The sequence below is a fragment of the Malurus melanocephalus genome, unplaced genomic scaffold, assembly GCF_030028575.1.
Source record: "Malurus melanocephalus ecotype Western Australia unplaced genomic scaffold, MMel_1.1 scaffold_49, whole genome shotgun sequence".
Lineage (NCBI taxonomy): Eukaryota > Metazoa > Chordata > Aves > Passeriformes > Maluridae > Malurus > Malurus melanocephalus.
The window spans coordinates 2,547,905-2,562,334 of NW_026623281.1; the positions used below are offsets into that span (position 1 = coordinate 2,547,905).

The 14,430-nt window shown below is 41.9% G+C and overlaps 2 protein-coding genes across 2 annotated transcripts in view; both read right to left on the bottom strand.

Moving 5' to 3' along the window:
* Nucleotides 1-1,560: 1,560 nt before the first annotated feature.
* LOC130573063 (uncharacterized) lies at nt 1,561-5,465 on the bottom strand. The gene is made up of 6 exons (XM_057365216.1): nt 5,132-5,465; nt 4,751-4,830; nt 4,223-4,337; nt 3,435-3,541; nt 3,064-3,178; nt 1,561-2,205 (listed from the first exon to the last, which is right to left on the bottom strand). Exons 1-6 carry the CDS (start codon nt 5,193-5,195, stop codon nt 2,018-2,020), a joined length of 669 nt encoding a protein of 222 aa, XP_057221199.1. The 5' UTR covers nt 5,196-5,465; the 3' UTR covers nt 1,561-2,017.
* Nucleotides 5,466-7,706: 2,241 nt separating this feature from the next.
* Nucleotides 7,707-14,430, bottom strand: part of MAT1A (methionine adenosyltransferase 1A) — a 16,357-nt gene continuing 9,633 nt past the window's right edge. The window contains exons 5-9 of the mRNA XM_057365217.1: nt 13,630-13,773; nt 12,668-12,886; nt 9,530-9,712; nt 8,912-9,045; nt 7,707-8,467 (exon numbers count right to left, since the gene is read on the bottom strand). Coding sequence (XP_057221200.1) covers nt 8,365-8,467; nt 8,912-9,045; nt 9,530-9,712; nt 12,668-12,886; nt 13,630-13,773 — 783 coding nt within the window. The 3' untranslated portion in view covers nt 7,707-8,364. The remainder of the gene's footprint in view (nt 8,468-8,911; nt 9,046-9,529; nt 9,713-12,667; nt 12,887-13,629; nt 13,774-14,430) is intronic.

Genomic DNA, 14,430 nt, shown 5'->3' on the forward strand with positions numbered 1-14,430 from the left:
YTGCTGTTGGCTCATTCCTAGGCTGAGTTCTTCTCTTGTGTTAGAATGGACTGAAAGAGAAGCAAGGATAATACAGCATTGTATTCCCTTAATTAACAACAGGAAAACCTCCCTCTCTAAAGTAAAGCACTATAAATATTAGCGAAGCTGACTGACAGTTCTGCAGGTGGACTTATCAAATTTATGCAGGATGCTCTGGGGAGACAGTAGTTGAGTCTGGTTGTATTGTAAAACCTAAAAAAGAATCAGATAATGGTACAATAAATAAGCCTCTTCTGCTTCTGAAGCCTGATCTGAAAACTTAATGGTTTAAAGCGTTTTCAAATTCTTTCTTTATAGATGAATTAATTTCTTTCCCTCTCTGAATATTCCTCTCTCCTCAAACCCCCAGTGCCAGAACACAAAGCCTCACCAATCCCGGAGCAGGAACACGAGGGATGGTCCAATGCTCAGACATGCCAGCCCAAACACCAACAAGAAGTTAATGCAACCACACAGCAACCATTTACCTGAATTAAATTATGCAAATTTACTCTGGGAAACAACATGATTAAATTTACTTTAGTTTTTAACTGTGTCATATGGCATTATTGAGTCAGGTTTCCTTTCTCCTATATAAATAATAACTCAAGTGGTGGGAATAGAACAAAACTGATTCTCTGCAAGTTATGAAAAACACCCCAGCAACCCAATCTCCAGATTAATATCAAGTTCATGACATGATAATTAAAGCTTTCCAGCCTAATTCTTCCACATTGTGTGATACTCACTGTGAAGATTTCTGACGCACAGATTAAACAGTTTCTGTTAGTTTACAGGAGCAATGGGTTTGATTTCCTCATGAACTATGAGTCATTTTTTTTTTTGTTGATTGGTTTGGAAAGTCGCCAGTATAGATTAACTTCATTGAGAGAAAAAATGGGGTTTAGCACCAATAGAAAAGTTATACTGGAAAGTACTCCAGATATTTTATTTCAGCATCAGCTGATCATGAGTAGCTGGAAAGACTTAAAAACATCACAAATCCATTTGATAGAGATAATTTTTTTTTGCCAGGAAGAAAAAAAAAAGGAAACTAACAAAAACCTAGTGATTCAAGACCCACTATTTTTAAGACTACAGCACTTTTGTGTCCAGCACTATGACTTAAGTTATTGCTACATGGTTTATAAGCAACCAAAGCAGCCAACTCATCCCTTTGCTGCTGTAATTGTCTGCTCCACTCATTGTCATATGACTGTCTGCTTCTGGGCCCAAAAGCARCTCTGGGTTTTTTGCTTATAATGAATGGATTCTGAGTCTGAAATATAAGTATGTAAATATATATATTTGAATCATTTATCTGATTAATGATGTAAAGGTCAACTATATATCATGTGCCACATAACTATGCTGTCTGTGTCTGAGAGATAAACAGAAATAGGGAAAAGGTAAAAAAGGGAAAGGAAACACAAACAGATGAGCTGTCTGTTTTCAGATCTACAGCTTCAGTGTTTGCTCAACAGAGGAAAATTAAAATATTACCCCAAGCATAGATTACACTGAAAACCAAGCAAGCAGTACATAAGTTTCTAGTTTATATTTCATAATAATTCACATGCACATTGTTTGATAGTTACAGCTCTACAACTAAACTGGATCACCAGTGCTAAGCAGTCTTTGATCCTCACTTTCACGTAGTGCCAGGTGGACAATGGACAGGTTTTCTGCTGCTGTTCTAAGCCCCGTCAAGAGAGCAAGTCAGGACCTGACTACAGTCAGGAACTTTGTCACTTACATGGCTTGAATTGTCATCAGAGCAACAATTGAGATTAACTGGCAGCTGTAAAAACAAGTAGAAGTATTGGTCCTTTCTCAGTAAAGATGACCCTTGGGAGAGGACAATTTCATGACTATGAACACCAGTCCTTTAACTAAATAAAAGCTGTGTGTTTGCATGTTCTAGCAGTGATTTCACTGCTCCCTTTCTCCTGCCCAGGTGCATTCAGCTGGCTGTTCTGTGCTCAGGCTGCTTGTGCTAATAACCACAGATGATACAATCAGCCCCCGGGTCCCTGCTGGAGCCATCGATGCCTTGCTGGGCCAGCTCTTTGAGGAAGATGTTCAGCTGCTCCGTCTGAGCTTCAGGGAACGCTAGGGTGTGCACACAGGTGCTGTTGCTGGGGAAATAAGCAGATTTAGCTCCACTGATGGCCATCTTGGAGGCTGGAAAGATCAAAGATAGAAATAAACAAACAAACAGATAAGGCATCTGCTTTGCTTATCTTAGATTTGTCCTTATATTTAAACAAGTACCAGCATTCCCATTTTCTAAAGTGAAGTCTCCAARTTTAAATAAAAATGCCTAGGTGATTGCTTGCTTTTAGTAAGCCTTGGAAAAAAAACTGCCCCAGAAGCAAAGCCCTGTCAATGGTAAAATATTTTCCTTTAACCATAGGAGAGGAAGGCTGGCCCTTTAGTGTATCTATATGCACATTTATTTTTTAATTAAGGCAATAACAACAGAGTCATACAGCCTGCTCTGGGTCACAGAGTGCTCAGTGGGTACAGTGGGAGCAGTCTCACAGGCCTTGGGCTGCCATGAAGATGGCAGTGTGGCTGGGTGGGGGCCAGCTGTAGAGCTTTATTGTGTGCCCTTGCAGGGAGCAGCACAGATGTTGGACAGTTCTCCTGAAATTCTTCAAGTATTGTTACAAGATAAACAAAGATAAAGTTTTATGTCCTGCAACCCTTGTGCGACGAGGAGTTTGTGTTAAGGTGATACCAATCTACTGAGTTTTTTTTTTAAAAAGGGTGCATGCATCTTCCCACAAACATTTGCATCCATGTGATATTTGGTACCCCAAGATGAAGCAGCAGTGCTCAGGCCTTCATGAGGGTTTTAAAGCTGATGTGTTTTGATACTCATCAGTTTGCCAGCTCAGCACTGGCTCTCACAATGTCACACAGGACAAGGTTGTTATACACCACAAGAAAAGAGAAAATGTTCTTTCTTCCTATTTTTTAAACAAAAGGCAGGGAGCCTCACATCCTCATGAACAGATATGTCTGAGAAGAACTTACGGTTGCAAACAGCCAGTTCCTTTCCCCCAACAAACTGTGTGGTCCAGGAAAACCCAGTGGCGTTGCCACACATTTCATACAGCCTGCTGCTTCGGAGGAACTGAAAGTCATAACCCTTGGGAAASAACGGTGGGGAGAAAATAAACAGACATAAATAAACAGACAGCATCTTAGGGTACATCATGTAACCTCAAGGTGAAGAAACATTCAGCCAGGGCAGGTAAATACAAACCTACAACCTCCCCCAGCCCTAAGGGATGCAAAATAAGCATAGCAAGGAAAATTAGACTTTACCCAATAAACAGTAGCAATTAAAGAAAAAATTAAGGAATAGATGCAGCAATGCAGCAGCAGTAAGGCTGGAGTGTTACCTGGTTGCACATGGGTTTGCAGTACTGAGCACTGTCGATGGTGACACACACCAGCCCCCCGTTTCTTGGAGCCACTGGACGAGGGCACGGAGGCAGCTGTTTGCAAACTTTGGGGTGGATTTGAAAAAAAAAAAAAAGGAGAGCAAGAAAACAATTAATAAGAGTGAAAGTGGGTATAAAAGTCTCCTCTTCCCAAGCAAACTTGTTGAATAACGTCCACTAGCTCGTTTCATCAAAAGAAGCATTTTTGTTTGTTTAAAATCTTTTTCTCCCCTTTTATTCTTTTTTTTTTGTTTTTTTTTACAACACTCATCCAAACTTCCCCCCACTGGTCACTATGGCAAGCATCAGCCCCAGTTACATTTTAGAGGCAGCTCACTGTGGCATACACATTCACAGCGCACACATTCAGTGCTATTCTGGCCAAAACTACCCAAATATTTCTTGGAAAAATATGAGTGGCATGCTGGCTGCAAGGCAGCAGAGAGGCTCTGTCTGGAGGGCAGAGCAGGCCCTGCTGCCCCTGTGACTGTGCTGCTGCTCAGCCCTGGTGCCTGGGCTGCAGAGACAGCAGGACCCACGTGTTTGTGCTGCTGTGCCTCCCCAAGCCCAGCGCTTTCTCTGGACATGCTGAGATGTCTTTTGTCTTATTCCCCTCCTCCCCCGCCCCCAAAGTAATGCAGACATTTAGTTCATTCTGTAGCTAGAAAAAATTTCCTTAGCGCTTCTCCACTGCCACTTTGTCCAACAGCCAGCAAAGGGGAGCACTGCTTCTGGAGGGGACTCACATTGCTCTTGAACAGGGCGCAGCAGATCAAGTGTTTCTTGCAGTGTCCACACCAGGGAATTGATTGAAGCTTTTTCTCCCTCGGCAATCATTTCAGGCAAGCATTTTGAATATTTCTGTGGAGTTAGGGGAGAAAGAGTCTAAGTTGAAAAGGAAAGACATTGGAGCCTTAGAATTAATCTATCTGTGAACATAGGTAAATAAACTCATGCATTTTTAGGTAGCTATTGTTATATATCTAGCTATATTGCTTATGTTCAAGCCACTTTATACATCTGGAGCAGGGCAAAACTGGAAAATGTCTCTACAAAAATGATTTTTTTGAGTAGCAGTAGCAGGAGAAAAGCTGTGGTAATGACACTAATGTTTTCCTGCTCGTGAGTGTGGCTGCCCTCCCCAGCATGTACTTTGTACATTGCCAAAGCCATACACCAGTTGTGCTTGCCCAGCCAGCGCAGGCAGACACCACAGCAGCCTGCCAGCACATGAAGGGGGTGCACAACAGACCCCGGGTCAGCCAACCTCTTACCTCAAGAGTCTCCTTCACATCATCTATGGTTGCACTTTTGCAGTCACTTAGACCAGCAAAAGCTCCACTTCCAGTAAAATCTAAAAGACAAACAGAAACAGGTACTTAGGTAGGTCAYGCTCCCTCGTGATATGTGAACAAACCCTGAATACCATGGCGTGTTTGTTTAGAGGAGCTGTGCTTCTKTCCTGCAGTCCTCGTGCTTGTACACCTGAGGTGATCAGGGCTCAAAAGTGAATTACCTGTGCAAACACTGATTTACGGGAAACAGCAATCTGAGCACCTCTTTGGGGCCAGTCAGGGCTGGATTCCCCAGCGGGCCCTTCATTGCTCTAAGACAGCCTTAATTAACCAATTGCAAGCCATATTCAAAAATCTTACCTGCAAGAAGCACTGCTAAACTTAGAACAAATGCTTTTTYCCAGAGGAGGCCCGAGCTGAACATTTTTTTTCTGCAGGAGACCGGGGACTAATTGCTTGCTGTTTGTGGTGCCTGAGAATGAAAGCACTGGAGGCAGGCACAGAGCTGCGAGCCTGTGGGTTGCTGGTTATTTACCGTGTGCAGGGCTGTGCTCAGGGATCAGGGGAGGCACATATTGCCCCACTTGCTGGGAAGCCCGAGGAGAGCTTGCCAGAACAGTTTAGGGGAGGGCAAGGGCATGTTCTCGTTAGGGCACTGAGGCACACTGGCAGTGCTGCTGCCAGCTCCACCGGGAAGCTTTCACATGAAGTGTTTTACTGCAAACATGTTTAATGTACACACATTYTTGCATGCTCTGGCTCTCTCACCACCTTCCCCTCTGTCTGTGTTTGTCTCTCTCTCACACACACATATACTTTCATAAAGAAGACATAATAAGGCCTTACCTGGTATGTCATGCTCCAAGAGAAAGCTCAAAATATCAAAAAATGACTGTTTTGAGCCAAAGGGGTATGGTCGGTATCCTGTAGCATCCAGAGTTTAGTTTTTTTGGTTTTTTTTTTTTTTCTATTTATGGGAAGAGCTGAATAGGTAGCAAAATTGTCACAAAAGTTCAGCCATTTCTACCCTACACATTTACCAGCAGATCAATCCAATTATCCAGCTAAGGTGCTAGGGGTGTACCCGACCCCTMTGTAAAATGCAGGGTTCAGTCACAGCCCGTCACCTGGTAACCTGTCACATATTTCCACACACTGCCAAGCCAGGTCCCCTGCCCACCCCTCACACACACAACACACACACCCTGCTCTCCAACAAACCTGTGATGGTTCTTATTGGCACCACCTGAGCAGAACCATTCCTTGTGTCTGCAGGTTTCTTTTTGTTGAGACATGGATTTTCTGCTTCCATGTTATATTATTAAACATATTTATTTAGAAGGCACTTTCTCAGGTTTCTTTTTATTAATTTTTCATTCTCTTGCTTCTGCTGCTGTAGTGTAATGCATTCTGACCAGGAGATCCTGAAGAAGCTAAGCCAAAAGAAAGGCACCCAGTGCATTATAAAAGAAATGTCTTCTTGGGCTAAGTCAAGGCCATCTTGATAAACAGATATGTGTAGGACTGCAATGCTTCCACAARACAGTTCTGTGCCAGCATGAGAGCTTATTATTAGCAAAATGCCTTTGTATACATTACTGACAGATAAAAGATCATAAGCGAAACAAGCCTTTAATAACACAGGTCGAGGTTTATGTCTTTAGACGGAGCAACAGGACCTGGTTCCAAACTGTTTCTGAGGCTGACACACACATAGTCCATATTCCCTGGAAGATAAGCCATCTGCAGCTAGGAAAAAAGTCTCTGGGAAATATTTGCCGACTCATTCTTTAAGATGCAGATGCTCTGTAAGATATTTTTCTACCAAAATGTGCCCAGGTGGGTACCCAACAAGGCCCACCGATTAATGTAGTGAGTCCTTGGGAGWTCAGATGCTACACATAAACCTGCAACTTGTTTATCTCAACTTATGCATGGGGCACATTGGCATAATTAATAAAGTGGAGAGACCTCTGGCTTGACTAGGTAGAAATTGTCTTTTTGACACACTTGAAAGGAATAAATRGTGGCTTTTCCCTTCATGTTCATCATAGTCAGGCACTCTCTTTCCASCACCACATCTCTTAGGGAGGCATTGCACAAAGACATTTATTTAGGAGATAAACACGGGGTGGCAGCACCTCTCCAGCGTAGATTTACCGGAATGCCGGCTAAACCACAAAGCTGTAAATCCCTCTTGGGGGTCATACACAGGCAACCCTTGCATTGCAGGATTAAGCCGCTGCCTATTGACAAACAGTACTGATCTCGGAAGATAAACGTAGTCTCAGACTCTCCCAATTTAAACAAACCCGTGACTAAGCCATTTGCCAAAAGYAGTTTGGCGCTGTCGGGGACAATACAGCACATGGGCACAGCCAGAGCCCTTATCCTGAGTGTTTACCATGTCCTGTCCAGCTGCACAGTCTGGGCTGAGGGGAGAAGAGGCGGCCACAGGAATAACGGGACACTGGGGTCACCCGAGGGCTGGCACAGCCCCACCCCACAGCTGGGCACAGCCTTGAGCCGGTGCCAGCTCTCCAGCCAGGGCTGCACACAGCTCCAAATGGAACCTCATGCTATGGCTCTTTGGTCACGTTTTGCATTTATTTCTCTCAGCTATATTTTATTCCCAAATGATATCCAAGACAAAAAGCCATGCAATAAACCTGATGACCGAGAGCAAAATTTATGAAAAAAATACTGTATAGCACAAACTTAAGAGTTACAAATACAAGCCTAATATTTTTCACTGAGTTCCCATTAATCACAAGGACTAAARAGTGATCACACGTATTAACAGGAAAATTCATATAGCAATTCCAAATTCAATTATGTTGGTAAACTAAAATCCTACAAGAGTAGAAGCAGCTGAGTTGAGATGGTCCACTGTACAGAAACACTGAAAAAAACATAGAAAAGAGACACATTTACATAGATGGTAGGAAAAAGCTTTTTATTCTGTGATTGTTGTTCCATAGGAGAGCATTTATGTTTCAAAAGGTAATTGAAACACGACAGTAACAGCACAAATGCAGCGAAGGTGATTTAAATATTACATATATGTTCACAACTTTTATAAAAGAGGCCAAGATATAGTTATGTGATATTCAGCCTTCTCCCATCAAAGCAGCCCCCAGCTGTATGCAATGCTATCTCCAGGAAGGAAATTGGACCCCAGAATTTCCCACTGTCTAATTAGAAGCAACAGATCTGCTGATCCTTAGTCAGAGTTGGGAAAGTCGTCTTCACCTTTGCCCATCAAAGGTTTGAGGTTCAGCTATTGGTTTGAATACCTGAGTCACACTTCGTCTTTATCGAAAGAACCAACAGAGCAGCACTTAAAAGTAAACTGTATTTTGTTGTCTTACACTGATTAAAAAACAGACTCTGTCCATTATATCTTAGATAATGAAAGACCCCGAGGGTTAAAAAAATCAATTTCCAAGAAAATAACCTTTTCTTTCTTTCCATTTAAAATCTAAAATTCCTTTTGTTGAATATAAAGCTGTCAAATTTGATTTTCAGAARCATCCTCATCATTAGTGGACTTCTCTTACTTTCTGTTTTCAAAAGGTGACATGTAACTAATGTCAATACACCAGTTTTTTAGGCACTTCCCATGAGAATTCCTGTCTTCCAAAGTGACCATAACATGCAGTCTTCTGGTAAATGGGCTTTTTCAGATCCAAATCTCTGTGTGTATAATAAAAAGAAGTTAAAATCTTTCATATTATGATACTTCATGATAACTGCTATTAAAATCCTKATGTTGATATCCATCCCACACCCTCAGACATGCAAGCATATTTTGGAGATGACAGCATACCAATGAACACGTCAAATGGAGACAATAAAAGTGACAACACTACTTAAATGTCTTTAATGTACTTTAAGGCTATAAGGAAAGGCCTGTTATTGAGAATTAATTGTAATGGAAAAGAATAAATAACCTTCAGTTCCATTTGCAAACCAAAACATAGCCTCTTTTTAGAGCAAAGTAACTTAGAGCTCTTGGAATACAAAAGGTTTTTATTTTAATTCCTTACATTATAGAAGGCCAAACCTTCAGAAAGCATTGCAAGAAATAATTTCTTGTACGTGACTACCAAGATATTTTAATTTCTGTATTTTCTTTACCTGACAATGACTCCAGGCCGAAGATCAAAGTTTTTGTGCACAATGTCCAGCAGCTCTTTCTCTGTTTTTTGGGAAGTTCCATAAGTGAACAGTGAAATGGACAGCGGATGAGCAACCCCAATGGCATAGGAAACCTGTGGGGGAAAAGGCACTTTAGTCAGCCAATAAATACAGCACCTCAGGGCAACAGAAGTGCAGCGGAAGAAAGCACTTATTCATGAATCAGCTTCTGAAAACTAAGGCCTCTCCTCATATTTGCACAACCTGTGTTTGTAGAAAAGAAAAGAGAAAATTTTGGAAATGCTGAGACCCCTGGATAACTTTCTCCCCCATTATCCAATCACCCCATGCTTATTTCCATGACAGTAAGTCAGAGGGTTGAGGGCTCAACAAATGTCTGGAAAAAACAGCCAATAAAAGATGAAAAGCTGCAGTTTCAAGAAGCCAACAGGCTGTTAGTCACATTACAGTGGGCTTGAACCAAGCACATCAAATTTCCTTTTCTTCAAAAAACCATCACCGAGACGACTTCTGCAGTGTCTCGTACTATGGGCGTTCAAAGCAAATGTGAGAAGGGAGAATCTTTTTGAGCAAAGCAACATCCTCAGCAAACCATACCTGAACCAGGACACGGCGRCAGAGGCCAGCTTTCACCAGAGACTTGGCTACCCAGCGGGCTGCATAGGCAGCTGACCTGTCCACCTTGGTGTAGTCCTTGCCCGAGAAGGCGCCGCCGCCGTGCGCTCCCCAGCCGCCGTAGGTGTCCACGATGATCTTCCTCCCAGTGACACCAGCATCGCCCTGAACCGGGGAAAGGCTGTCCATTACACATCCATTTCACTCTCAGTCTAAACAAGGCTGTGCTTGCCTTCACTGCAGCAACATGGAAGTTCAACACACAGGGGGTGCTGGGGGGGGAGCTGAAGCAATGAACTTGTCTCACCAAGCTACAACAGTGGCTGTAATTGTTCTTTAAAGCCAGATTCTCAAGACAAGTCATTCACAAATTTGTTTGCAAACAGGTTTACACAGGCATGCATTGCCTGTTTTAAAAGCAAATATCCCTGACAATATGGGAATGTTGGTTTAGAAATCACTTACTAAATATCCAAACTGATTATGGAACATCGCTAAAAAACTTCATGCCATATAGGAATCATTGAAAGAATTCATACTGTTTAAAAATTTTAAAAAGCCCAAACCTAAAAACACTCAGGATGTCACACATTTTACTCACAATAGCAAGTTGGGTGAATATTAAACGCTACTTTTCTTTTTTAATTTACCATCAAAGGTATGCCAGTGGTACCTTATACATCGTTACATGGACACTGGCACTCAGCAGTTCCAGTGCAGTAGCAGAGAYTGTCATATATGCACTAAAAACTGCATTTCCAGCCTCAAAATATGTATAGTCTAATTTAAGCTGTACACAACAGGAATGAGGACTAGGCAGTTATAAGTAATCAAGAAAGGATTACTTCTTTCTAAGAACAGATATTTACATCATAAAATCATAAAATATTAAATAAGGAAGTGTGGATGACCTCCTAGCTGCCTACAGCTATCCTGACTGCTCCTAACAAGTACTTCGTATTTTCATTTGACCTGGGTTAGCTGATCAGCACCTGATTAATTGTCTGACCCCTGCAATTTACTAAATCCTTAAGCTTTCTGTTGTGAGTGGAAACATGTTCAAATTTTAAATTGAGCTGCCACCTGTGCAGGCAGATTTGAAATTATTTGTCTCAGACAGCATGTCACTAAAATTCAACTGCTGGAATGTTTGCACGGCAAACACAAGTGAGGAGTCAAAGTTTTGCTTAGGAAGACTGTGCATTACACAGAAGTAAACCTTTGGCACTGTTTGTTCCATTCTGCTAAGAAAGCAGTGAGARGTAAATCTGAATTTTAGATAGCTGAGCCTCTTAAAGGATCCTGTGCTTGGGTTTTTCTGCTTGACTCAAATCTGCATTTTTGAGGGCACAGACAGTTGTAAGGAGAACAATTCGTGTGCCACCATGACTTGACTGCAGAGCTGAGTGAGAAGAAGAAGAATAAATGGACATTTGAAAGGCAAGAAAAACAGCCCTTGTTTCAGAGGTGCTGAACAAGCACAAATGCACTTGTAAAGCATGTGRAAGTCATTGTTGTGATGAACTGTGATGTCTGTTGTCATCACACCAGCAGATATTGCTGCCAGGAAAATGGTGACAGCAGCCAACCCACTCATTCTGCCATAGCCAGAATTCAAGGTACCACCACACTCAAAAACATGAAATCTCAAGTGAAATACATGCATCTTTCTTAGGTGAACTGAGCTGGAGGTATGATAGCCTCCTGTAGCTAGCTTTGTTAAAAATAAAACTGACCAACACTCTTCTGAAAAATAAGCAGGAATCTAAAGCTGTTAAAGTCAAGATGAGCAATAGTTATTTTCTKGTTGCTGCAATGCCATTGTAAATTGCACAAGTGATGGCAGCAGTTGTAAGGTCACGGACACATAGGCAGATTGACCCACACTGAGCAAACTTAGCCCAGGTTKAAAAGGCTGTAAATGGACACTGTGACTCAGTTTGTATGTGCAAACATATGCAACAGGGCTCTGGCACAAGAGTAGATAGAAAGGGTATTCCTGGTTGGTTTATCACATGTAACTATATTACATTTTCAAATGGATGCAGTTCAGCACACGTCTGAAAGGTTTACACTTTTAATGGGTGCAGTTCACTGTACACATAATTTTCCCATGTGTGGCCTTTCTGTAAGTAGCTGTGATTTCTGCCTTGGTTCATCCACTCTAAGTTACAGCTCAAGTTTGACTCTCMTTTTGTGCATGGTCTAGGAGAGCAATGATACACAAAACTGCAGTGATACAACCGATTCAACTGCACAAAAATAGATTTTTTTATAGAATCATTAGTTATAATGATGAATCTCAACACCTTCCTACCTGTTACATGGCACTAATGCAAAAAATAGTGCCTTAGAAATAGTTCTAGAAAATTCCAGTAAGTGAATGAATTTGAAAAACAAAGGAAAAACACYGTCTTCTTGGATTTGTTTTGTAATTGAAAACAATTTCAGTAAGAAGATTAGAAATTTTGTTGTGATAGTTCTGAAGGCATCTGAGGACTAAAATAATTTAAAATGGTCATTTTAAAAAAAAAACTAAATCTCAGGACTGCTGATCCTACAGAGAGGGGAAGTTCTGCCTGACCTCTGTGAGTGCAGGATCAAATGAAAAGCCCAGCTCTTTCATTGCCTAAAAGGAACATTTATTTTCTCATCAGAAGCAGCCKATTGGAGCTGACTCTCAGGACAGATGAACACCTTCAGMTCTTACTGGTGTCAGGCCTGAAAGSCAGGTTCACTGTAAGAGAAGTAAAGCTTCTCTTGTCCAACTCTAAGGAAGGATTTCTATGAGAAAGGACTGCAGGTCTCACTCAGTGCTGGTCCTGAGAGGCTTTGAGGAAACCCAGAATTGAGCTGTACACTCTACATGCAATGGAAGATTGGATGCAGACTTGCCTGCCTGGTCACAACACGTGTATGATATAACCATGCCCTCAAAGGTTACTTTGGCATAGGACACAGGAAACCCTGAGCCCTGCTTCCACATCCAGCTGCAGGAAAAATTTCCACTGTGCAGCTTTCTCCTTACATCATGGGGCAGACATGTCAAAACACTGAGCATTGAAGACACACACAGTGAAAGGCAAGCTCATGAGAGCACCAAAATAATACAGCACAAACCTGAGGCCCTCCAATGACAAAACGCCCACTAGGCTGAAGGTGATAAACAGTTTTGTCATCCAAGTATTTTGCAGGGACAACAACTTGTATGACACGTTCTTTGAGGGTCCTGCGCATGCTCTCCAGGGAAATGGTCTCATCGTGCTGCACTGAGATCACAATGGTGTGAACACGCACGGGGATCACGGCRCCGTTCTTCTGGATGTACTGAACCGTCACCTGAGGACAACAGGGACAATGGGGAAAAAACAACAAAGCTGCTATAAAATGTGTTACTGGTATTTATCAAATGTCATGTAGGCTATTCCAAAAGCAAAACTGTAGCAAAATGTCAGTGCTGACATTGTAAAGATCACTGCTYGCGTTGCTGCCGGGGTATGAGGAATGAGGCCTATTATTTCCTCACTTCATTTTTGCTATGCTAAAGAAAAACCAACCCCCCTCCCCCCAACAAAAAACAACCAACCAACCAAAAAAACACACACAAAAAAAATCAACCAAAAACCCCAAAACAACAACCAGAAAAAGCCCCAACTCAATATGGACAATCTGATTCTCTATAAAATCATCCAAAATATGTCTTTCAGGTAGGATTTCCTACAAAACTCCCAAGACTCAGAAATTTGTGTTCTCAGTGCGTCTTGAAAATGTCAGTCTGAATCCCGAGACACAAATAAATGCTTAGGATGTCCTGTCACTTTTCCGACGAGCACAAACTGCTTCGTTCTGAAGGGTTAAATGTCTCTTTCCCGGCAGATGGTGAAGTGCTCTGACACAAGTTAACCATTTTCCAGCAGCCAAGGAGACAAAGTCACAAGCAGTGGAAAAGCTTTATCTGCTACTTGTAGGTTATCCTGTTGATACGCTGAACATATCAACTGCTGTGTGCAAAAATATTCCATGCCCCTGAAAAGAAAAGGTGCTGGTTTTCAACTTTCTGGGCAATGTGTAGCAGTATTTACCTGTGTCTTAGAGTCGGGCCTCAGCCAAGGGAGCTCTCCGCTCCGCCGCAGCTCTGCTAACCTGGCGTTCAGTTTGTGAGCAAGGATAATTGTTAGGGGCATACATTCGTCTGTCTCATCTGTTGCATAACCAAACATCAAACCCTGCAGGAGGGGAAAGCATACTTCAGTCACTGTTAAAGGCACCACAACCAAAGGCAATAAGATTTCATCTGAAGAGTCAGCAGTATCCTCAGGTTTACTTTCTTGTGTTTTACATCACAGTGCAAGAAGCCAAAACTCAGATCAGGCTCCAGCATGTTAAAGTGTAATGAGAAACAAACCATGTTCCTAGAATTTTTTCACTAGCCTGAAGGTTTACATGCTGTGCTGGAAACCAGGACAAAAGTGAAGATGTTTCTGGGAAAAAACCAAAGAKGGTCTTGCGTAGAAAAAAAGAAAATCTGCTGGAGAAAGCATTTCAGGACTAGTCTGTCAGAGGAAAGATGTTTTCAGTAGCCTGGCAATGTTCCAGAGGCATTTATGTATGAATATAGACACACACTGGAGCTCACATCTGAAATTTCAGTGGAATGGGATGCGAGCACTCCATGAAGGACATACCCTTCAAGAGTTTAAGGCACCTGCCTCAGATTTTTCAATGCCACATGCTTAGAGTCACAGCTACTACTGCTATACATTATGTTTATATTTATACTGTTATATATTAATTTTATAATTCATTCATGCTCTCTGCATCAAATTACTATTTGCTAAATAGAGTTAGCAGCATTTTCTTTCTCCTCACCCAGTGTGTGTTGT